The sequence below is a fragment of the Eucyclogobius newberryi genome, unplaced genomic scaffold (assembly GCF_026437365.1).
Source record: "Eucyclogobius newberryi isolate DKJ021-1_F unplaced genomic scaffold, fEucNew1.0.hap1 SCAF_10, whole genome shotgun sequence".
NCBI lineage: Eukaryota > Metazoa > Chordata > Actinopteri > Gobiiformes > Gobiidae > Eucyclogobius > Eucyclogobius newberryi.
In genome coordinates, this window is record NW_027315724.1 from 32,640,421 (window position 1) to 32,666,920 (window position 26,500).

Here is a 26,500-nt window from a genome sequence, read left to right on the forward strand (position 1 = left end):
TCACCAGCAAGACCTGGTTTATTCACATTACAAAATAAATGTTCCACAAAACGGAATCGCAATAAAACATGAGAAATGACAACGTTACATCTGCTTTTCTGATGAACAAGAATGATTGTAGAGCCGAGTGAGTGGCTGGTGAAGTGGATAACGTGTCTCCTTTTTGACCTAACGATAAGGACATAATCATAAGGACAATTTACCCTGTGCATTACATCCCACAGACAATTACTGCAAATAGATGTAATGTTATTATCATAGGCGGAAAGAGAATATATAGACAAAATCACTTCGAAATAACGTTTTTCAAGTAGAAATATAACCTAGTGGTCCAAAATAAAGTACTTCTACTCTGGGTACAACATCTGATTTACAATTTTAAGTCAATGTAGTTTGAAGGACGACGCATTAAATAAAACAAACTAAATCTGGTATTCGGAGGCCACGCTGAGAAAAACTAAATCGTATCTGAAGGAGCTGTGCAAGAAACGCAAATGTTGTGGACACGTATTCTGTTACTTTGTCTTATCAAAGGTGTGTACTCTGAATATTATGGCGTGAAAACATGACATGAGGTTAAAATAGACTTTGTTTTTGTTTCACCATTTGCTCTGCGTCTATTGAAATGATAAGAGAACCTTTATCACTAATAAGAGGGGGGAAAATGGCACATTTACTCGCTATAAGTGCAGCGTTTCCTGTTTTTCTCTCTAATTTAGTGCAGTTCAAAGCCTAAATTTCGTGATCAGATACCACAATGTGTTCCTCTGATTTTGGTAAAGTAACAGTGATCTGAACACCACCAAATAAAAGAGTAAATGCACCAGAATACTACTCAAAATTCTGAATTAATATACATATACATATTATGTATATGTATTTAGTCACTTCCCAACACTGTCTGAAGACCTACTCACAGTGGGAAAACCAGAACCTTTACTCAACACATCAGAGACTCAACAGCATCTTCTTTTTTACCCACTGATTCTCATTCGCATTTTCTTTTTTACCCATTGATTATCATCTGCGTCTTCTTTTTTACCCATTGATTATCATCTGCGTCTTCTTTTTAACCACTGATTCTCATCCGCATCTTCTTTTTTACCCACTCATTATCCTATGTATCTTCTTTTTTACCCACTGATTTACATCTGCATCATATTTTTTAGCCACTGATTCTCATTTGCATCTTCTTTTTACCTACTGATTCTCCTCTGCATTTTCTTTTTTACCCACCAATTATTCTCTGCATCTTCTTTTTTACCCACTGATTCTCCTCTGTATCTTCTTTTTTACCCACTGACTCTCCTCTGCATTTTCTTTTTTACCCACTGACTCCTCTGCATTTTCTTTTTTACCCACTGACTCTCCTCTGCATCTTCTTTTTTACCCATTGACTCTCCTCTGCATTTTCTTTTTTACCCACTGACTCTCCTCTGCATCTTCTTTTTTACCAACTGACTCTCCTCTGCATTTTCTCTTTTTACCCACAGATTCCCACTCTGCATCTTCTTTTTTACCCACTGCAAAGGTGCCGTGCGCCGTCATCACTCGGAGTTAACGTTGACAGGAAAACGAATCACCGCCGCGTGTTACGCCGCTCCACCTGTCGCTTTAATAAGCTCCACTGACGCAGAACACATTAAACCTTAACCTTCTTGTTTGCTCTGGCGCTCGCAACTCACCACCGGCGCAATATACTCCAACCGCACCCGCAGCACCAGGAGATCGGCGAAATGCCAGACTCCCAAAAATAGCCGGATCCGGTTTGCTCTTTGCGCAATGCCGGCCGACAGATGACATTTACACCTGTCCCCAAAAGTGGGCCGAGATAAGACGAGAAGCGACGTCTTATCTCGCCTTTTTGCACAATGGGCTAATCTCTGCCAATGCACTTCAAGCCCATTTCGATTGTTCACATGAGAAGAGAACGCTGCGTGTTAGCGGTAACCGAGGAGGTGAAAGTGAGAGCTTGTGAACAATATAGTAATAAGGAAGTGTGTGAGAGGTAATAAAGAGGGGACGCGGTTTGAGACGGTAAAAGCAGCCGGGGAAACGGGACTGTGAGCGAGGAGAGGTAACAAAGAAAGAAAGAAAGGTGTTAGATTATCACATTGTCTTCTCCCATTGACATTGTCGTAAAGAAAAGCAATTACAATAATACTAATAATCAAATAAACCCAGAGTAGAGTCAAAACAATGTCTGCAGGACACGATAGGAACACAAATCTGTCAAACGTGATCAGAATATGCTACTATAATTTTAAAAAGTGCTCTTGTTCAGAGGTGTAGTGTCGTCAAAATAATATTACACAAGAAGGAGTTCAAAGCGGGCCAAGAATGACTCATAATCGCCTGGACGTAACGGCGGATTTATGATTTTTAAAGCAAATGTAACTTGGATGACGACGCGTTGAATCAGGCACAAATCTTAACGTGTAAAACGAGTGAAAATGGTATAATCGCGTGGTATTGTCAACATGCAGTGAGTTTGTGTCACTTTAAGACGCGCTCGCTGTTTATACGGTCAATATGTTTGCGTGATTAATAAACATTTCATAATAATTCATTTGTGTGTTGTTTTTTTTAAAGCAGTTGCAATATGTACACATGATTATGTATATATATCGATTTAGAAAAGAAACAGGAAATGGGATACATGATTCGGACAGTTGGGGGCGCACTGCTGCTGTCTTGTCGTTTTGCGCATGTGAATTGCCTGTGAAGAAGAGTTCTGTTTTTGAAATTTGAAAATAAATGAAAGATGGCGTGGGGCAACACAGCGGTTTTATCAGTTTTGTCCCGCACGTAAAACATGTTCTTATAGTCGTTATTTATACAAGAAGTTAAATTAAGAATCAAAGAGGTGAAAGGAAACTGACAAACTCACAACAGGAAGAAGAATCAAACTTTCTCTCACGTAAGACGAGTATTGTGACACTTATAGTAAAAATGGCGTCCGAAAACGAATAGAAGCACAATTTAAAGTGCTCCCTACAGGTCGTACGACTCATAACTAAAATGCAGTTCGATTTTTGCTAAAAATTATAAAAATGTTATCACAGAAAAGCCTTTTTTTTAGGTTTATAATTTCACTTCCTGTTTGTAATTGATGAAGTCACACTAGGAAATTACCCTAGGGCAAAAAACGCATTTAAGGTCACAATTCTTTTTATTTGACAAATAAAAATAAGTGAGAGCGTCTTTATTTATTTGAATAATGTTAAGAGAGTCAAAAAAGTTGTTTATTTGTGTAATTTATGCATAAACTTTGACTGGAATGAGTGTGATGTCACTTCCTGTCATTTTCTTCAGCTTTTTCAACATTTTCTCTACAAACACCTTCTCGATTGGTTTAAAACTATAATGTAAATGTACAACAAGTATAAATACACCAGATACAGTCAAAATAAGAAAATCGTAAAAACCTGTCATACGCCCTTTAATTTTGTCATTTCTCATTATATATGCGCATTACTTCAGTAGTAAACGTAACTGAATAATGCATCATTCTGGTCTTGTTGATGATTAATTCCAAGCTCCACGACATGTTTTTCTCCCATGTTTGAGTGTGTTTGGTAACTAGAATGATCAGATAATTAGATCTAATCATCATTATCTCATCATCATAAACACTCGGTGACACGTGCCTGGTAGTTAGTCGATTTTGAGTTCGAACTGCAGGAATTTGGAAGTACAGTGAGTTTTAAAACAACTCCATCCATCTCTAAAATGGTCTCTTTGCCACGTTTCTTTTGGCGATCCGAACTCATCCGATATTGATGAGATTCTACGTTTCTCCTCTGAGACATCATGATTAACACTGTGTCTGTTGTTTGTCTTTGAACCAAAAAGGAGCTGAAATTAACCGAGGTCAAACATCCTGAAGCGACAGTCAATAACAATCTGTTTTACGACTTTGTGTCAGGAGCAATCTGCGGTTTACAGGATTAAAAACCGGGTGCGTCTGAAGGAACACCGCTCTGGAAAAGCAGGCGGAGACGACTAAACAGAACAAGGAGGTCGTGTTTTTATAATAACAACGAAGTAACATCAGAAATATGAGAATAAACAAGTGGAAATTAGCCCTGAGCGTCTGGTACAAAGCATCTCTTCAATGTTTTCTTTAACGAATGCTCCTGTACGTAAAATAAATGACATAAACAAAGCTAAAATAAAACTTTTTTACGTGCGTGGTGTCCAGTAGTAAAATAGTATTGGATAACAATAACAGGAAATGGAGATTGACGGTGCAATCAGCAGACGTAGGCAAAAATATTTCAAAAAGTAAAGCTGAATAAACTGTTACTACTTCTAATTTAAGCTATGATGAGTTAAAGGTTGCTATAGACAACACATGTTTGCGCGTATAACTAGTGTTGAGCGTGAACAGCTCAAATTAAAAGCACAATTTAGCAAAGCAAACCAGTAAAGACTATAAACCTCTCTCCTTTTCCTCTGAATTTCTTACCGCACAATAATAAAACAAGGTCAATTTAATTAAACACAAATGCCATAAAATTACCAATCTTAAATCTGTCAGGAATCTATTATAATCCATTAAATTGCACCCAAGTCAAATGTAAACGCGCAGCATGTGAGGTTCAAGGCGCTCTATGTGACTTTTCTTGGTATTTCATTTTTGTACAGAAAAAGAACACAAAAACATCGGGCATAGCGTTCTGCCGCAGGTTCCTGTTCGGTATTTTCGAAAAAGATGCCGCGACGCACCATCCAATACAACATTATGACATAACATTGCGAGAGGTTTGCTCAGGACACTCCGAAAATGGCCAATTGATAAATTCAATTAAATGTAAAGTTCTCAAAGTGAAGTCCGCGGGTCGATAAAGGTACTGCAGATGTGGGGAACAGCTGCGTTTAAGGAGCGTGCAAATTAATTAACTCAAATTTGTTTTTTTTACCAAGGCGAGACTCTATGGCATTAAACAATCTATCTCCGCGGAAACAGGAAAGTTGGTGCCAGGTCAGATCTGTGGAACAAGTAAGAGTGGCTGTTTTTCAAGGTCAATTTTAGCAATAAAAACACCCGTAATTGAAGAAAAAATCAAATAAAACGCACGATAGATATGTTTAATGCCGTACTGGGGAACATTCCCGGCTAAGCGATGACATTCATGGAGTCAATCGTGTCAAATATCGCCCAGAAGTTACGTAACGCTACTTCAAAGTGCAAACCAAAAACGTCGAGATCTAATCGAAAAGAAGCCGCCTACAGTTAAACATAAATCAGTTATGAAATATGACAAAATGCACACGATTTGAACGACGGAAACACTTAGATTCGCAGAGTTAATGAGTTTTCTTACCATTTGCGCGGCATGGTCTTATCAGCTCCTCTCCCTGTGTCGTCTGTGCTGCTCCCGACGCACTCGTTTAGCCCCGGCAACCACTCGACACGAGACAAAAACACTAAAACAGATGCATGTGTTTGCCCGTCCACGCACACGCTTTTATTATGCAGTTTATTAATGAGATGGGACTCTTTGTGATGGAGAGGGCGAGCGAGCAGGAGCAGAAATGAGATGAAGAAAGAAAGAAAGAAAGAAAGAAAGAAAGAAAAAGACGGCAAAAAGGTTCAACTGAATCAGCACGAGCAAAAGCTGTCGTGTCGCCACAAATAGACGATATAAACAAAATGACGTTATTGCAGAGGAATGAAAGCAAGCACTGATTTAAAGATGTAAGAACGTTTTTTCGATTCTACTGCTGTAATAACACTGTAATAACACTGTAATAGCACTGTAATAACACACATAATGATGTTAAAGTGAACACAACAACCACTACAGTTACTAATACTACAAGGAACCAGCAGTGTTGGGAAGAACACTTTGAAAATGTATTTAATTATAGAATACTACTACAATTACAGCAATTACTATTACAGCTACTACTATTACAACTACTTTATTATTGTGCTTCTGTGCCTAGTGTGTTTCTGTATCTAATCTGCTTTGCAACACTGGAATTTCCCCATTGTGGGACAAATAAAGGTTATCTTATCTACTACTATTATTATATCTAATATTACTGATACTGCTGCAAAAAATACTACTACTGCTACTGCTGCTAAAACTACTACTGCTACTGCTGCTAAAACTACTACTACTGCTACTGCTACTGCTGCTAAAACTACTACTACTGCTACTGCTGCTAAAACTACTACTACTGCTACTGCTGATAAAACTACTACTACTGCTGCTAAAACTACTACTACTACTACTGCTACTGCTGCTGAAACTACTACTACTGCTGCTAAAACTACTACTACTACTACTACTGCTACTGCTGATAAAACTACTACTACTACTACTGCTACTGCTGCTAAAACTACTACTACTGCTACTTCTACTACTACTACCACAGCTATTACTACTGTAACTACTGCTGCTACTAGTACTACCACCACTGCTACTTTATTGGAGGATTAGGCTCTTGTGGAAGTGTGTGTTTTGGTTGGTGTTTGCACTCGACCTGGGAGTTGACCCCATGACTTTATATCTGTAGCTGCCGTTCTCTTTACTGCATCTCGGTGTGCTTCTTATCACTGTTTACGTTCAGCGGAGGCATCGGCGAAAGACTAAGCGACGATGCTTATGATTAAGTCATCAGCTCGGCTCCTGACGTGTGGGACGTTATAAAGACATCAGCGTTCATGCAGAAAATCCACATCTGGTTTATAATACGCTCGGAAATGATGGATCGCCCGGGCTTAAGATGCAAAACAATGTGATGAAAAGTCAAGCCAGCGCACCGATCCAGAGGTAAAACATAATACATCGCTTCTTGACTGCGCCGCGGCCAAGCTAAGGTCAGTTATATGTAGAACAGCAGCCAAATGCAAGATCACGTTGATTACAGTTTTAGTGTAATTTATGACTAATTATACTTTGAGACAGTGATTATGAGAGGTCTGGCACAGCACGCTCATCTTTATTAAATTAGACTTCAGGCGAAATATGACCGTTAACATGTATTTTATCTGTATCTTTTATTCTGTGGTTTTAGCATAGGTGGTCTGGTATCTTAAGTTGAGGAGACGATCACAAATAACTGCTGACTTTAGTAAAAAAAAACAATAACAGAATGCATTTTTCTGACGTTTATAGTATTGTTGTATTAGTATTTGCACTTCTAATTCAATTTTTAGTCCCTTTTCTGTCAATCTGCTGCATCGAGTCTGAGAAACACACAAAATATTCGGACATTCCAGTCTTAGCTAACTGAATATATTTATACTCGAACCACTTGACTATCATCATAAGGTTCTATGTCATTATCATCATCAACTACCACCACAACACCCTGAAAACGACTGAATTACTTCATCAAGCGGCGTTGTGTACTTGGGGGTAACACTTCACCCACCCGACCTTCAGTGTCCGTGTTTATTTATAGTTTATGGTCCAATTCTTCCATTAGAATAACCTCATTAAAGTACAGCATAATTTCCTGTGGCACAGTCTGTTTACATTTCATAAAAAAGTCAAAAGCACGGATAATTAATATGGGTTTTATACACTTCAAAGTTATCATAAGCATCGTTATCAAACAGAATCATACAGACATCTTAGTACAACCACAAAGCAGGACAAATCGAATGGAAACTAATCCACGGCAACAATCTAGCTTGTTTATAGGGTTATTAACGTGTGTTCACTGACATGCACCAACGATTAATAAATAAATCGTTACACTGTAAGTTTATTTTATCAGATGTTTTTGAAGCTTCTTATAGTTTATTCATGTATTTATTTATTTCATAACATATATAAAGATATGATCAGTGACATACAGTTACCAGAATTGAACAAAAAGAGCAAAAAGAAGAGCAGTCTTATGTTATTTGCCCCCTTTTTCAACTTTTAGGCCGTAATACTTAACGCCAATGGAACAAATTACATTCTACCTTTGGATTTTAGTACCGTTTAATTTGTTTAGCTAATCCTCTGCTTTGTAATAACATTAAGGTATTAACATAATCATTTTAAACGTATCTTAAAGTGCCTCTGACAGGTTGGATTACTCATTGAACTAAAATGCAGTTAGGTTATATATTTTGAACTGAAAATGTTATCACATAATAGCTCATTTTTTAGGTTTATAATTTCACCTCCTGTTTGTAATTGATGACATCACATTAGGAAATGACCCAGCAACCACTGGGCAAAAACCCAACAAATGTCACATTTTTGTATTTATTTGACAAATAAAAATACGTAAAACCACCTTCATTTTGTTATTTAAATGTTTAGAGTGTCAAAAAAGTAGTTTCTTTTGTGTAAATTGTGCATAAACTTGAATGAGTATCCCTAGTGTGATACAAGATGCTTGTGTGATGTCACTTCATGTCGTTTTACACAGATTTTTCAATGTTTTCTCCACAAATACCAACAACTATAAATAAATGCACTAAATAAAGTCAAAATTAGAAAGCCGTACGCACTTTAATCTTAAACGTGCAACCATCTGCTCCTTCAGTGCCATCTCCACTGCCCCTTTTAACTCTGCCCCTTTACATCTGCATCTGGATCAAAGACCCCCTCACACACCCGCCCTCGCGCACACGCCCTCGCGCACACACCCTCACGCACACGCCTTTGCGCACACGCCCTCACGCACACGCCCTCACGAGCACGCCCTCACGCACACGCCCTTGCGCACACGCCCTCACGCACACGCCCTCACGAGCACGCCCTCACGCACACGCCCTCACGCACACGCCCTCACGAGCACGCCCTCACGCACACGCCCCTGCACGCGCCCCCAGCTCCAGTCACGACACCTCATTCATATTCAGGCGCTCGCCACAAAAGACGCCTAATGACACCTGCGGCTTTGTGTCCGAACGCTGCTTTGCATGACCCGGGATGTCTGCGATTGATCCGGAGGGTTTATGTTTGCACCTGAAAACAAACACACGGAAAGAGGCGAGGAGAGGTTGTGCAAGAGGAAGAAGACAAGGGGACAAGTATTCAAGTGCACACTCAAAAGGGCTCATGATTTGTGTATGGTCTGGTTTGTTGAAGGTGGAAAAGGGCAGGCGGGGCAGGTGGAAGATGGTGATGTTCAAGTGGGGAGTGGGTGGTGGGAGTGGGTGGTGGGAGTGGGTGGTGGGAGTGGGTGGTGGCAGTGGGTGGTGGGAGTGGGTGGTGGCAGTGGGTGGTGGCAGTGGGTGGTGGCAGTGGGTGGTGACAGTGGGTGGTGGCAGTGGGTGGTGGCAGTGGGTGGTGGCAGTGGGTGGTGGCAGTGGGTGGTGGCAGTGGGTGGTGGCAGTGGGTGGTGGCAGTGGGTGGTGGCAGTGGGTGGTGGCAGTGGGTGGTGGCAGTGGGTGGTGGCAGTGGGTGGCATCACATTGGCAGAGACAACGTCCGGATTGAGTCGGTTTGAACACGAACACATCGCAAAAAATGTGTCATCTGGCCTCGCCTGAAATGACCTGAATTCAGAATTATAATCTAAATTTGAGCAGATTTGACCAGGTTCGATTTAAATGTTCGTGTGACGTGGAATATTTCATTGGTTTTCAAAACATTTAATGTCATATATAATGATAATAATGATACTATAATAAATAAAAAGTCAAATATTCTTAGCCCATTGGCAAAATTACGTGGCTTGACATATTTCTTCTCATGTATGTTGAAAGAAGTCAGAAACATCTTTAAACTTTAACCTAGGTACATTAAGTAAAAACATCTAAACTAATAAAACACATAAACTAATGAATGTTCTGAATTCAAGTCATTTTAACTTGATTTTTAGTTTTTTATATGTGCAGGAGGCTGAGGTTCGAGGGAGATCAAATAGGGCATTTAAAGATGTGAAAATAAATTCAAATTTAAAAGTGTATTTAAATGTCTGTACGCAGGTTTTTTGTGGTTTGTATGTTAGAGATGGGCATTATATATGTACGTTAGTTTTGAAGATATACAACATTTTAATGCAGCGTTTATCGATAATAATAATAATAATAATAATACATAAATAAAATGCTACAAAAAGAGCTGACTTAAAATAAAAAGAAAATAAAGCACTTAAGTGAGTCATTTAATAGACATTTTCCATTTGCCTGATAATTAAACTACAACTAATAGGTCTAAGACATGTGTAAACACATTTCTGTTGGACTGACATAATATTGAGAGATGCCGGCTGGCAAGTAAAAAAGAAAGAAAATAATCACAAAAAGGACAGACAAACGGCGGATGGCTGCAGAATCAACGAGTAAAGCTAAACCTGGACTAGACAAGACAAAACCAGGATCAGGACCTAGAACCAAATCACACCTACATGAAGACTGAACTGGGCTCAAACCACAACCAAACCAGGATAAATTGGCTCTGCATCCTTAAACATAACATGACTGTGTGTCTGAACCTCAGACCTGCAGTGTGGGGGCGCCCCAGGGCACTGTCCTTGTGCCCTTTCTCTTCACCCTTTGGAGTGACAGGGCCACTCCTGAAGACCTTCTATGACTCTGTGGTGGCATCAGCCCTCCTGTACGGTGTGGCCTGCTGGAGCAGCAGCATCACAGAGAGGGAGAGGAAGAAGCTGGACAAAGTCATCAAGAAGTCCAGCTCCGTCCTGGGCTGTGCTCTGGACTCGGTGCAGGAGGTGGGGGACAGGAGGGTCCTGGCTAGATTCACATCTATGCTGGACCATGAGTGTCGCCCCCTGCAGGACACTCTGTCCGCTCTGGAGAGCACTCACTGGTGAAATATTTTCTGTCCATATAACAGCCACGTACTGTACATCTTTATATTATTTGTATTTACATTTATACTAGATTTAAATATATTTATACAGATTTAAGAAAAAAAATATATATGGAAGTTTTTATCATTCTACTTTTGTTTCTAATCTGTTTCTGTACCTAATCTGTGTTGCAACACTGGAATTTTCTCCCTGACTGACCGTGTGTCACATTTCAAATCCAGGGTCTTGACACTGAATCAGTAAAAGTATTCTGTTGGTTCTCCCAAGGTTTTGGTTTGTATGCAACACCAGACATATCGGTTTCAAGTCACTAAAAAGTCAAATAGAAGGCACACGTAATGAATATTTATCTGCAAGCAGATGGGCAGGACAAAGGAGATTTACTCGGGAGGGCTAGAAAAAGTGTCTGGGGAGGGGGAAGTCTGTATCTCTGCACAACCTGGGCAAACATTTGAAATAAATCTGCAGTAATGTTATACGGTAGAAGGAATGATGCGGTTGAGAAGCGTGTTGCTGTCACCCGAGTAAATATTAATAGTGACTTGAATTAACATTGCATTGCACAAAGATCCAGGCCATTCATTTCAATCTAGAAGAGCTGCTCTGTCCCTCACTGTTCAGCGACTACAAAACAAACATGCACTTCATATATTCATTGGACCAAATGTAGACACAGAGAAAGAACAAAGAAGTCCAACGGCTCAAATTTGTTTAAAAAAAAAATCTAAGAATGTTAACATTAGCTGCGGGCTGAACGCTACAACGATGCTAGCGCTGCATGCTGCATTTTAACATTTTTAACAGAACAATTTGTTAACTGAGGTAAAGCCATGTCAACAACCTTAATCTCCTCTCTGTTCATTTTTCTCTCCTTCTCTCTTTCCTTTGCTCTCTCTCCTTTTTTTTATGGTATAGCTTAAAACACATACTTAGACATACACATACACTTAGAAGACGTACAACTACAGTAGGTGGCGGTTAATGCACATTTTCAATTGGCTGCCAACCGCCATTAAAAGTACCACCACCACCACCACAACAACAACCACAACAACAACAACACTCAACTGCGACTCAACACATGCTTCAACTACACAACATTTTCCAGGAAACGTCTTAAAAATGGGGGAAACTAGCGTTTTCACCCACACCAGAACTCGCCCCCCGCATTCCAATCCAGTTTATTTCTAACACAAAAGCAACAAAAAGTGCTGCACATAGCTAAATACAATCAACAACTTAACACCATAATTGAACCATAAAATAGAATAAAATGAAGTTAAAATAAGTAAAACAAAAAGTAAAAAGTACAACAAAAATAGTGAAACTGAATAAGTAAAACAACTAAAAATAATGAATGAATAAATAAACAGATAATGTTAAATTACTATGAATAAAATAACAATGAATAAAATAAATGCTGCATTGCCAACTGTATAAGACGTTTGACGAGCTTCTTCAGGTGCAGTAAGAACAGTAGGAGATTTGTAAGTCATTCCTTAACACGGCCACAGGTGCCCTGGGGCTGACCAATCACACACTGGCACCCCATATTCATACACTGACGAGGTGGGTGAAGTGCCTTGCTTAAGGGCAGGACAACAGCCCTGGTTGGAGGAGCAACTGAACAGGCGAGCGTCTGGTTAAACAACGACCCCCTCGCCAGAGCCAAAGGTTTGTTTACAAAAAACACACTCCGAGGTGTGACCCGAGCAGACACAAAACAAGAAGCTAAAGGAGGAAGACCAGAATCTGTCCGGGAAAGTTCTCAATAACTAACAAAACAAACCAATAAATACAGCAAATGCCATAACTGAGTAAAGCTGCTTTTTGCTGCTTATGCTAATTTCTCAACTACACTATCATTATTACAACAACAACAACAACAACAACAACAACAACAACAACTAACATCTAAAACTTGGGACATTTTGGTATTCATATGTGATGTGGTGGTGTAGTTAGAAGAAGGACAAGAGACATATTATCCTATTTATCACATTTCTAACTCTTTACTACAACAAAAGTCTACAGTTTAATGTCTGTATGAAATATTATTGACTTGTAGATTGTTGTGATGAACCCCAGGAATAAGGTGGGAAAAGTATGATACACAAATCCAAGGAGAACATAGAATAAAATGCAATTATTCCCCTGATTCTGCATTCCCTCCATAACCTGTTACATAAGTGCTGGGTGTATAACAGGCTTCTCTTTGGTCGTCCCTGCGGGTGAACTGTTTTATTTTGGAGCAGGAGGCAGCTGTATTTTCATGTGGGTGAGTAAAGGCCAGAGCCAGAGGAGGTTCAGGCCCACAGCTCCACAATGAGACAAACCACAGGCTCCACAAGGACCTCAAAATGTCACCCGCTCGATACTGACGCTGGCTTCTGCGGAAAGTTCGCCGCTCGGTCGGAAACTGCATGATGCTCGAATAATGACTTGGACTTTTTTTTAAACGCAATTCTGACAGCATTTGTTTGGCTTGGTCTGGGTTTAGGCCTCATTTAGATGTGGTTTAGTCTGGGTTATGTTCTTGTTTGGGAGTGGTTTAGCCTTGGTTTAGTCTTCATTTAGACCTGGCGGTTTAGTCCTCGTTTAGACACCTGGTTTAGTCTGGGTTTAATCTCGGTTTAGTCTTCATTTAGACCTGGTTTTGTCTGGGGGCTTAGTACTCGCTTTTACACCTGGTTTAGTCTGGGTTTAGTTTTATTTAGTATTGATCTAGTCTTTGTTTCATCTTGATTAAGTCTGGGTTTAGTCAGACATGGTTAAGTGTAGGTTTGTTCCTGGATTACCCTTTTGAGTCCGGCTTAGTCTTGTTTTTTTGTTTTGTTTTTTAATCTTGGTTTTCACTGGGTTAGTCTTGGTTTAGTCCTGATGTAGTTCAGATTTAGTCTGGGTTCAGCCTTATATCTCAGAACCCCTGCTCAAAGGTCAGTCCTGGTTCAGCCCTGGTTAAATCCTTCCCTTGTAGTTGTTTAGTTCTGATTAAGTTCTGGTTTAGTATTGATTTAGTCTGGGTTTATCCCTGGTTTAGTCCTGGTTTAGTCCTCATTCAGCATGGGACCAGGTTTAGTCCTTTCTTAATAATCCTTTTGTCCTGATTCTGGTTTGTCTATGTTAAGTCTGGCTTTGTCCCGCTTTAGTCTTGGTTTAGTCTTGATTTAGTTTGGGTTAAGTCTGGCTTTAGCTCTGGTTTAGTCCTGGTTTACTCAAAACAATATAACCATTGTCAAGGGTGACCTCGGCCAAAGAGCCAAATTTGCAGCACTCCGTATTAAAACCTTTACCCATTTACACTAAACAAGAAGCACAGTGTAAAAATGTTAAAAAACTACATTTTCATCCGATTTAATATTTTAAAATGGATCGAAAACCCCTCAGTGACTCCAGCTCACTCAACCTCAGCTCAGATTGAAGAGAGCTCCGAGCTGTGGTAGCAGCATAACAGAAGACTCGTTCCCCAGACAACCAATAAACATCTGGTGAGCGCGAGAGAACTTCAGCTCTACCAGGACACACAGATATGTCACAAAAAGACTTATAGATCAGAGTCTTTCAACCTCAGATCAATAACACCAAGACTTCATTCAAATGGGCCTTACCTGGATTTGATGGCCGTTACAGACGCCTTGTCGATCCTAAAAACAGAGAGGATAAATTATTATAACATACTTTTTTACATTTTAGCCGTACATTTGTTGTATCCCGTCATCTCTCCATTGAAAATAAAGCGTAAAATTCAGTTCGTACAGAGTCTACGACATGGTTGGGCAAACTACACGGGCTACATAAATTTGTCTTTATAATCCGGCCAAAGATGCCAAGTAATATTTAAAAAAATTCAAATAAAACTTTTTTACCCTTAGGCATCTGTCTGCACTTGTATCCTTAATAGAGATTACATGAAATTAATTAAATAATAGATTCAATAGCCTATTTTGACAGAAAAGTGATATTTTTATTTTATATTTAATTTTTTAGATTTTTTTTTCTTCACACTAATGATCGCGGGCCGGCCCTCGACCTGCCTGGATTAGAATATGGCCCTCGGAGGAAAATAATTGCCCACCCCCGGTCTACGATGTACAAAGCGATGTTGAGGTGATGGTGGCTGCAAAAATAGGTGAAATAGTAGGTACAGTCCCCGTCTCGGAAACACCGCCTGAAGTTGGTCATGGACAACGAAAAGCTGCTCAGACCAGTTTTGACACTGTTCGTTCACGCTTCGTTCATTCTGTCTATAATCACCATAGCCGCCGCCGCCAGTGCGAAGCTAATGATACTTTTAAATGTCCAAACAATGACAAAAGATTATAACACAAGTTGTTTGACACACACAAAGAAGGCCCAACGTCTATTTATCTCAAAAACGCCAGAAACTGTTCCTTAACCTCTGGAGCACAAACACTCGGCTGGAGCCTTTGTGAAGCTGAGACTCTAGTTTTGGACTCTTATGTCTGTTTTACTCTAATTATAAGTAGAAACAAGCTCTGCACAGAGGAATTCAGAGTTTAGATCCCGCCTGAGATCTGGAGGAAGGGTCTGCTTGACACTAGTTTATTGGGTTTTGACACTTCTCGTTTAAAAACTGAAGATAAATTCACTCAAAATTAGTTTTAGGGACTAGGATACAGCAAAAGTGCATTTTATTTGAGGGTGATTTACCACTTGTGTTTGGAGTACAAACTGACCCTGATGCTTCCCAGAAAGATTGGTTTGACTGGAAATAAGAGGATTACAGCTTTATGTTTGTGTACAACGTATTAAGCAGAGAGTTTTCGTGTATAAGATGGTGGACAAAATGGAATAAATAAAGAAAAAGTCCAAGGTCACCCTAAGCGTAAAGTAAATGTTCCAACAGCAGTTTAAAAAATAGACCAACCGCTAAATATATACATAGGACATTTAAACCGTTATCGTTGCAATGAAAGAAACCCTGTAAACTATTACTGTTTTGTTTGTTTCTACACTCTACAGTGCAAAGCTTGTTTTACACTTGTTTTGGCTATCTTGAATTCAAATGACTGTGTTTTGCATGGAGACTTGGACCGGCGCACGTTTGGCACAGCTAATGGTAAAAAACACTGTTTGTTTTTCATGTGATTTGAATGTCGTCGTATCATATCAGACGAAGTGCGTCAAAAAGGCTTTTTGTTGCTTTTTTATTTTTTTATTAAAAGCACATGTCTTTGTTGTGTCGGATCTCTTATCAGCTTCTCGTGGTAAAATAAACAAAATCACCTGGCAACCTCATTTACGGTATGTTTACGCTTTCCTTGTTCCTGTTTCCATCCGAGTAAACCTGGCAGCAGTTTCACCTTTAAGAATAATGTGAAATTAAGACTATTGATGTATAATTTACCACATATTTTGAATGGTCTTTGAAATGTTGTAAAAAACAGAAAGCTGAAACCCATGAATAACTACAACAACCTGAGGAGAAACGTGTTACAATACAGTACATTTTGCATTATTTGAGTTAATGCTTTGGTTCTTCTTGCCACTGTGAATAAAGCAGGTGACAATTTGTTTACGTTGACAATATTAAAGGATTCGAACGTTTGAACTGCAGATATGATTCTTATTTTTGAATATTAGTTTGGTAACGTCCATCCTCACTTACAACATACTGTATCTTATTTTGTCAAACGTTGTAGTGAGAAGTGTTTGCCTTGATGCCGTCACAGCATCAAGGTTGAAGATGTATATTTTGAGGTCTGTTTTTGGAAAATACCACATTTTGTTCATTATTTTACATCCCATTTACTTAATTAAACTGATATTATGTCCAGAGAATACGGTCAGATGAAACGCTTTCTTGAGTACCGCAGTAGTTTCCCTGTGTACTTCTTGCACCACTTTGTACTTGGGTAACATTAGTTTGAAGTACTTGCACTGCGTCTGGAGTATGTTTAGTTACTGTGCCCCCCCGATGTCAGGACGGATCAGTATCAGCCATTCTAAGCGATTCTTCTTTGAAAACAGCTTGAATTTGTGCCATGATGTAATTCGTTGCTCTCAGCAGAGTGTGTCTGACCGTCAGCCCGGTGGGACGTGGCTAAGTGCTGGAACATCAGGAGTGTGTCAGCGTATATATCCTGGGATAGATAAATGCACTCACTGGCACCTTCTGCACCGATGCATCATGGGAATTGCCCGCGTCCAAGACAGGAAATGGCCGACACAACAACATCAACGACTAATCTGATCTCAGCGATTGAATTGACCGAGGCGGCGATATAGTTTTCCAAAACAAAAACATGAAAAGGTCGTTATGCGAGTATTGGACTGAGATCAACCATTTATGACATCACCATCCCACTGGTTTTTGGGACGGTGTATTTGGGTCTCGGGACACAATCTGCAGCAATCTCTGGTGCATCCTCCTGGTGGCAGCAGAAAAGGCCCTCACAACACACAATGCACAAAGACTGGATCAAGATCATACTGGAAACGCTGACATTTGATTTAATTTGAAAATGGACAAATTTGACAGTGACATTTGACTGTTTCTCTCTTCTTCTTTTTTTTTTTTAACTACTTTTCTCTCTGGTCTTGTTTTGTTTGTCTGTGTTTATTCTTTTGTTATAAATCTGAAAAATAAATTTAAAAATAAGTGAAAAAAGGTTCTTATGCGAGTTATATTATATGTTTTATGTGTATTTTAGGTCAGTTTGTGTAAATGTATGCATTTATATGAAACAAAAGAGCATTTTTATTGATGAAAAGTAGACATAAGTAGTAGTAGTAGTAGTAGTAGTAGTAGTAGTAGTAGTAGTAGTAGTAGCAGTTGTAATAGTAGTTATGCTCCTCGACTGGGTTACTACCCTCCTTTTTGAAAAAAAAGAGGTAGTAGTGGTAAATAATAATAATAATAATAACTTTTATTTATATAGCGCTTTTCAGTGACCCAAAGACGCTGAACATAATAAAAAAGGGGGGTATTTACAGACAGGAGGGACAACACGTACAGAACACATTAATATACAGATAAAATGAACAAGACAGAAGAAGTAGAGAGAAAAAGATGGGGATGTAACAGGGGGTAGAAGTGTAGGCAATGGGGTAGAGGAGGCTAGGGGTAGGGGAGGTCATAGGCTTGGGTGAAGAGGTATGTTTTTAGGCGGGATTTGAATGTTGTGAGTGAGGGAGAGTGGCGGACAGGTTGGGGGAGGGAGTTCCAGAGTCGGGGTGCTGTTCGGGAGAATGCTCTGTCGCCAAAACTTTTGAGTCGGGATGTTGGTGCAGTCAGGGTGAGAGAGGAGGAGGATCGGAGAGCTCGGGTGGGGCGGTGGGGGATGAGGAGGTGGTAGAGTAGTAGTAGTAGTAGTAGTAGTAGTAGTAGTAGTAGTAGTAGTAGTAGCAGTTGTAATAGTAGTTATGCTCCTCGACTGGGTTACTACCCTCCTTTTTGAAAAAAAAGAGTAGTACTAGTAGTAGTAGTACTAGTAGTAGTAGTAGTAGTAGTAGTAGTAGTAGTAGTAGTAGTAGTAGTAGTAGTAGTAGTAGTAATAGTAGTAGTAGTTATGCTCCTCGACCGAGTTCTCCCGTCCTTCTTGAAAAAAAAGAGGTAGTAGTGGTAGAGTAGTAGTAGTAGTAGTAGTAGTAGTAGTAGTAGTAGTAGTAGTAGTAGTAGTAGTAGTACAGCATTAGCAGTCATTTTAAACAATTATTATGACTTCAAATACACTATGTAACTTTTAGTGGGGAGTTTGCCAGCTGCTTGTCTCCACGGAGATGCTATTGCTTTGCCTGGAATGTTCCACAGTACAGCATTACACGTATCCCTCTGTACAGACAAGCATGTGACGCCACCAGGGCCAAGGAGAAGCACCTGAAATTGATGCCATCCTGCGGAACATTCCAGGCAAAAACAATAACACACACACATACATAGAGAGAGAGAGAAAAGTGACATAATGCTCCTTTAACCCATTGAGTAGAGTTACAACACGCCCGCTCTCCCCCCCTCGGACCACCACCATGTGAAAGCGACACGCTGAGACGAGCTGTCAAACACAAGACAAAGTGTCAGGGGAGTGGCCCTGCCTGCGGCCTCCACCCATCCTTCCTTTTTCAGAATAACTTTTCTCTTCTCTGCCGCACGCTCAGCGCTCCGGCACCGCAGCGTCGCATAATGGAAAACTGGACAGAAACTTTGTGCGGAGAATTGATGATTTGCTTCAGGTAAAGGATTATAAAGGATTAAGATCGCTGGAACATTTCGGCGTGAACTTGAATCCGTGTTGTGTCCGTGCACGTTTTATTCATAGACTTGAGAAAGGAAGATTACAAAGGATCAGTTGTATATTGGGGATACGCAAGTTAAATACTAATAATTTACCCATGATTCAAGTTGGCAGGAGACTTTTTTCTCCTCTTTCTTTTCACTATCACGGGTCAGATCTAGTGCTTTGGTTCTGCACGTTTGATTTTTTGCTATTTCGTGCTAAACCTTGTTGCTTTGTGCATAATACTCACATTTCAAACTCGATTTCGATACTAAATAAGCTCTATATATTCGATACAGATTGTCATACCACATTGATCATTTAAATATCCTTTTCTATAAGACTAATTTTCAACACAAAATAAATGAACTTTCTTTCCAGTCAAATCAATAATTCTGTGAAGAATCAGGGTCAATTTGTACTTTAAACCCACAAATAAAGACTTTCCTGAAGACAAAACTTTTCTTTACTTTATTACAAGTCCCTAAATCTCATTTTTAGTGAATTTACCTTCATATAATTGACAAATAACATCGAGGCGGAATTTAAAATCTCTCATTCCTCTGTAAACAGCTTGTTCAGCACAAGTTAAAGGTGCACTATGTCACTTTTCTTCGCCTGCTGTCTCCATGGCGCTGTCACTACACTGCCTGGAATGTAACAGAATAAGAGCAGCTTTTAGAGCAGTTTTCATCTCACTCACAATAAGATAATGCAAATTTTACACGCCATTTTTGCACCCAAAAGCCGCAACGTTTCAGCCTGATGAAAGGACGCATCAGAAAAGTTTCGCGGCGCACGTTCAAGATGAGAAGCAACATACCCGAATCCACCAAAGGACAGGCTTCTCCTCCTCCTCAGCATGTTTTACCGCGGCCTCTGTTTGTCCAGTGGGAGATCTGTCCAGCTGTCAGCCTGAGGGTTTGACCGGCCCCGCTCCTCGCTCTTCGCCCCCGCCCTCGTGTTTTCGTAACCTTGTTTGTTTTATTTATCCACTCCCGCCGCTCTCCTCCCACTCGCCGTCCGGGCTCTAACTGTCCGCGACGGTCACAGGTGAAAGTGGAGATATAAGGGCTCGGGAGGGAAGGGGAGGAGCATGGGGGCGGGGCTAGAGCGGCAGCCACTGAGATGCTTCTGTTGCGAGACCCAATCTGTCACCGAGTTAACTTTAAAGATAACAGCCGCATCAAACATTACTCCGGTGGTGAGTGGGTTGGGAAAAGTTGAGGACACGGTGGAAAGGTTTGACAATAATGTATTTGAAAGTGAGGAAAAACAATTGATAATAAAAACACAGATTAAAGTCTTTTCTACCTAGAAGTGGGTCAAACACCCTCCTCGAGTAGGTCAAATGTTGTTCGAGTAAAAAGTACAAAGAAAGAGTAAAAAATACTTGGGGAATCTATCACTCGAGTAATGGTAAGAATAATGCATGTAACATCTGATTTGTATTTTTGAGTACATGTAAGGGCAAAATATTGCACTAAGCCTGTTATTTTTAAAAGGACAAAGTACAACATTTGAAAACTAAATGAAAAAACACCAACGTTCAAATCCTTTAATATTGTAACTCGTAAATGTACTCACAGCGGAAACCAAAATATTGAATTAAGTAATAATTGTGTTACTTCAATAAAAACATGACTAAAAGTAATGTTAGAAAAGTACTACCAAATGTACAATTTCTTTAAAACGTTCCTCAAGTAAATGTAATTGCATTGTATTTATGGAATCTGGTTAACATTGATACCTCTTCAAACATTCAGATTATTTTGACATACTTCCTGTAGTTTAAGTCGTGATTAGTGTTTGGATATCGCTTTAACACAATGAAAAAGTTTGACAAACAAATCACGCTGATGTACTTTTGACACCTTATTTGTGCAGGATTAGAGAGAGTTAAAACATGTTTCAGTGAGTATAGGACAGTCATAAACCACAATTTATCCATTAAAATTAGCTCAATTGGTCCAGCACAGACAACAACAGTAGAAACCCATGATCTTTCTAGTTTGTTACATGGTAATAACTAAAAGAGTTCCGTAAAACAATGAGGTAAAGAGATAAAAACATAGGCAAACTCCACACAGAAAGATCAGAAAACCATTGTACAACTCTTGTTTTGGCCATAACTTTCTCCCTTAAAACCTTTAAAACCTCACAAATGAAGCCAAAAAAAAGGAAAATAAATATTCAAATATATTTCCCCTCTAGCCAAACTGCTGCTGTTTCACTTCTGGGCGTGTCGCTGTGGCTGACCAATATCAGGCGCTCAAACTGATACAGAAACCCCGGAGTGTGACCAAAGGGAGTGTCCTTCCTCCTCTTGTTTTTTTACCACTTTTCAATACTCTTGTGTGGTTACTACAGTTCGGCACACTTTCAGTATGAAATATTGACACCATCAGTTCAGTTAGAATGCAAACGACTTAATTTACCTGTTGAACTTGGCCATAATTATCTAATCTAGGTCAAGACCAGGCTAAAATTAGACTGACGGACAACAGCAAAGTGTCATTGAGTCACTGTTACTCTCTTTGATGCAAAACAAACTATAAAATGCCAGTTTATACGTTTATGTGGGCACAATTTGTACACAAAGTAATGTAAAGCGCTTTACACAAGAGAAAAGAAGCAGGATAAATACAAATTCAATATAAAAAAAATTACTTTAAAGGAGAAGAGTGCAGATGAAATGTATATTATAGACGCGTTTCAGCAGCTCAGTTCAAAGTGAATCCAATCGTGTGTTTTCATGGCATGAGCTGTTGCACATTTATAATTATTATTACTTATGGTGTTAAATACATTGAATTACATGGTGATTTATTGTTAAAATGATCTCTCAGTCTCAATATATGGATTTTATAAGAGTTAGAGAGTTCTTTGTGGCAGTGTAATGTCTGTCAAAATAAAATAAACAAGTTCCTTCTTTTCATGTGTTCATGTTGTTGATTAAAGGAGGGTAAGAAGCGCTCTGTTTGTCCAGCAGGGGGCCTCGCGTGTGCAGTGGGGTTGTGACGGACAAAAGTTCAGGAGTGATGTCTAGAAAACGTCAAATTTAACCTTCAATGAACAAAGATGTGATATTTTGGCACAACCGAACACACATCGCCTGTTTAAAGTATCAATGTCTGTCTTTATCTGTGTAAATTGTTCCTTTTCAGCACAGGAGAAGGCAAAATGAATTAAAACTAAATGAGTAATAAAGGTGCATCTTTGTGGAGGCATTATTTTTTTATTAACATTTAGAGGTTTTTATTTTATTTTATTTTACCTGATTAAATATCAGGTTAAATAACAATTAAAACACTTGTTCAAGGGTGAAACATGGAAAACGTGAAGGACACAGTTATAACATTTACACATTTAATAACGAAACATTAAAAAAAGAATGAAGGAAAAACAACTACATTTAAAAGCACAAAAGATTTGAGTAAGATTCTTGTTGTTTTTCAGAATAATGCGACAAAAAATCTTGTTATCGTTTTGTTGTTTTTTGGCCTGTTACTGCAATTAAAATGTTTTGCATTTTGATACAGCAGCAGTGAGACTTTTGATGATTAGATACTGTATTCCCAATGTTGTTTGATGGTATAGATAATAAAGATAATACAAATAATGAAAATTAATTGAGCAAAATTTGACCATTGCTGAACAGTTTTGGAATTGTCTTGATTTAATTTTTTTTCAAAATTTTAAAGCACATGACAAAACAAACAAAAACATGAAAACAGAACAGGACCAGAGAGAACAAAAGAAAAAGAAGAAGACAACAAAAACACCCTAATTATACATAAATTCAACTTGCCAAAGTCTGTAAAATGTGTTTATTTTCAAGTCTATGTCCAACTTTATAGAAATTTTATATTCTATTGCCTGAAAAAAGAAAAAATGTAATGTTTGTATTGACACTTTTCCTGTAAATTTTCCTTTGAAATTGTAATATTGTGACACTACAGTTCAATAAAAATAAAAATAAAAAATGTAGTGAAAAACATATACAATAATGTGAATTGGAGTCATTTTAATTGGATATCAGACCCTTTTAGAGTCTGACCCTGACGAGGCACCACCTGAATCCATCTTTACTTGTTCAATTATAACATACTCTCCCTGATAATGATCCAAACCAGCTTCAGCGTTGGTGCTTTAAAAGTATAATGCCGTGTAACGTCTCTCCAGTGCTCCATGTTTCACAATGTTCAAAGCATCCCACGCACAAGGCAACTTCTGCAGAAGACGCTGTGATACGAGCCCAAACTGTGCCAGATTGTTCCACCTTAAACACTTTGTTGCCATAGAGATAGAGAGACGGCAAAAGAAGCAGCGTTCTTCTATGGATTCTTCTTCTTTAAGACGCTTTCTTTTGCGCCTGGCACCTTTTATTTTACATATTTACACGAGAATGTCTTTGAATTTCACAGTAAGTCACATTCGGAAGCGACGTAATTTTGACGTTTTGTCCGCAACACAATCTGCTTGGTTATGGAAAAAATGCATCAAATCACATCAAAATCAGGAGCATTCAAACAGTTAGTTGCATAGAGAAGTCTAAAATAAGAGAGCAAACATATTGAAAGACAGTAAAGTTTAAACGCGTGAGCACCTTTTCCACTCGAGCATTGAATAAGATCGCGCGCATTTGTAACAGCAATATCCATAATCGTGATTGACGTTTGATTACCTGCACAGCCCTGACTACTGACTACGGGAAGAAACTGAAGTGATGAACAGCAACGAGCCGGAAATAAGTTGTTAAATGAAGCCGTAAATAACAATATACACATTTCATAACTCTAGCTAATATATTCACTCAGATCTAGACAAAAAACATCTTACTTATCTTGTTTTAAGACATTTCTGCTAAATAAAATACAAATAAGTAAGATTAAAGCGTATCTCAAGATTATTTCTCTTATTTCAAAGACATTTTTGGTGTATTTTTCTCATTTTAAGAAGGTGTCATTTCGCAGTGCATTAGTGACCCTCGTCTGTCCCGAGCGTTTGAGCCACTTTCTACCTTCTATCATCACAAAGTGTTCCTGTCGAGGTTTGTAAGAAATACATCACTAAACTAGGTCTAAATGAGGAAAATATCATTCCAATCAGGGTTTTCCACATTTAAATGTTCATGAAAAAAGAGAACAAAGCGGTATATGCAATAGATTTATGGCAGTTTTTTTGTGATTGGACCTTTTGTCTGACAATATCTCTTAATGTCTTATATTTAAATGATAATGTGATGTTGTATAAGTATGTATAAGATAAGATAGAACTTAATTAATCTCTTTTCACATGTTAAGAAATAATTTAAACACATATTAATACACTGTTGGAAAGATTATTGTACATAGACTTGGTAAATTTATATTGTATCTACTTTTATTGTATTATTCTTGTACAATTACTTATTTTTACCTTATTTTTAACCTTATTTGACCAGATTTTTTGCAACATGAATTATTAAAAACATGTTATTTATTATTATTGCACCGTGCGAGCTGTGTCCAAGTGATATAATTAAAGTCTAAAGTCCGAGAGTAATCGACGCAGAGCTGAGGCCGCACCGCAGAAGTGGTAAAAATCTGAAATAATTGCACAAAATCGTCCAAACTTTTAGCACCAGGATCGCAGGGCGCTCTCAATTAGCATCGCTTCGGCTTCTCTGACGTCAGCTTCACACTCTCGTCCCCGGCGCTGCACTGCGAGGTGCGAAGGGGGCCGATGACGTCACCGCATGGCACCTCCAACTCAGCGCCGTCATTGGCCGGTTATTTCTGACCGCGCCATTCACGAAATGCAGACGTCTTTTCACAGGGGGGCGCCGGACAGAGCAGCCGCGGGGGGACGGATAAAGAGCCGGAAGCACTTGTGCGCCTATAAATAAGCATTAACGGCAGGATGTACTTCATTTGTGAGTTTTATATCCATTTTATGCTTCCTATTCATTTTTCCTAAGACTAGTTTTAATGTATTTCTTTATTTGTTATCCTAGAACTGTTCTAAGTATAATACTTTTAAGCGCATAAACTATTTATTATAAGTCAAAATATCTCATATACAGTAAAGTCGCACAGTTTTGGCCGGGGTGCGACTTATATTTGTACTTATATACTTATGTGCGACTTGTGTGTGATATTATTTGTTATTTTCACACTTGCAACTGCATTTCATACTCCAGTGCGAATTATGTTTTTTTCTTCTCTATTATGCATTTTTTAGCTGGTGCGACTCATGGTCCAGTGCAACTTATAGTCTGGAAAATACAATACATTTTAAATTTCACTGTACAATAGAAAGCTAATAGATGGTTTCTGTTTCCCTGGAATATTGACTGCACTGAATAAAAATCAAGCAAAAATTTGCTGAACAGTTTTTGATCTAAGATCACATTCATATTGTATGTAATACTTTATGAAACTATTATATTGTATTGCCTATTAATTGTATTGTTTTCCTCAGTATCTAAATCGAGTTTGAAATTGTAATATCGTGACACTAAAATAAATGTAGTAGAAATATTGTGAGTTGAAGTCATTTTAATTGGATATTGGATACTTTTAGACGTTGAATTTGATGAGCTTTGTGTGAGTCACTGCTCACTGTGGGTGCGTCGTATAAATAGAAACAATTAATAGTATAAATAAAGAGACAAAACAATGAAGGCCAATGATCTGCAGATAATGGCATTTTGATCATTTCCTGTTAGAGAAATGTACTCTGAATTTGAAGAAAAACACCTGAAGCTTAAATCAGCATTTATTACATTACTTTATTTCTTTATTTCTTTACTAGGAGTTTGACAAGGCATAGAAACACCAATATATAAATAATGATACTTTGTTTAGTGATTGCCAATCTGGCCGGTTGCAATATGTTTGGTGTGTTAAAGAATATGAAAAGAGATCAAGAAAAAATCTTTGTGGCAGACATACAAATGTATTGCATAAGTAAGAAAACTTGCTTATGTCCTTATTTATTTAATGTTCAATCCACATTCACTGTTTTAATCATAAAAAGGTGTATTTCATAAACGGAATGTGCATGTAAACTGGTATAATAAAGACATATCATTGGAAAACTGCATTTGTATGTAATTTATGCAATATATAATGTTTTTTTAACTCTTGAAGTACATTTTCTTTACTTTTACTCCTATGATTTTACTTAAAGGTTGAATGGACGATTTTTTTTGGCACAAATCTAAGTCTTATTTCCTCGTGGCGTGGACTGCCTATTAGTCCTGCCACGTATCAATCATAAAACCGCGTGCCTAAGCCCATGGATCTATCATAATATAGTTCCCTCCGTGTACGGGACAAAATGAAGACGGAGAAAGACAGTTCGAGCTGACTGAAATCTACGGGAGACAAGAAACACGATGCGCTTCGTTGCGCTAATAAACAAACGCACGTGTGTGTTGTATCAGTCCACACGGGGGAGTGGCATGTGCACTTCTGCCTGAGTCCTCAAATCGCCGAAAAAATCGTCCATTGCGCCTTTAAGTAGATTTTTTT

The 26,500-nt window shown here is 38.7% G+C and overlaps 1 protein-coding gene across 2 annotated transcripts in view; it reads right to left on the reverse strand.

Moving 5' to 3' along the window:
• The window catches only part of LOC140368159 (rap1 GTPase-activating protein 2-like), a 168,625-nt gene that overhangs the window by 123,064 nt on the left and 19,061 nt on the right, over positions 1 to 26,500 (reverse strand). Inside the window, exons 1-2 of one of the 2 annotated variants that reach the window (XM_072455112.1) lie at positions 19,804 to 19,841; positions 14,352 to 14,387 (exon numbers count right to left, since the gene is read on the reverse strand). Coding sequence is in view for 1 of the 2 variants with exons in the window: in XM_072455101.1 (XP_072311202.1) it covers positions 14,352 to 14,387 (36 nt within the window). In the remaining variant the exon portion in view is untranslated. Of the gene's footprint in view, positions 1 to 14,351; positions 14,388 to 19,803; positions 19,842 to 26,500 lie in introns of those variants that run through there. The other variant, XM_072455101.1, reaches the window with a different exon arrangement.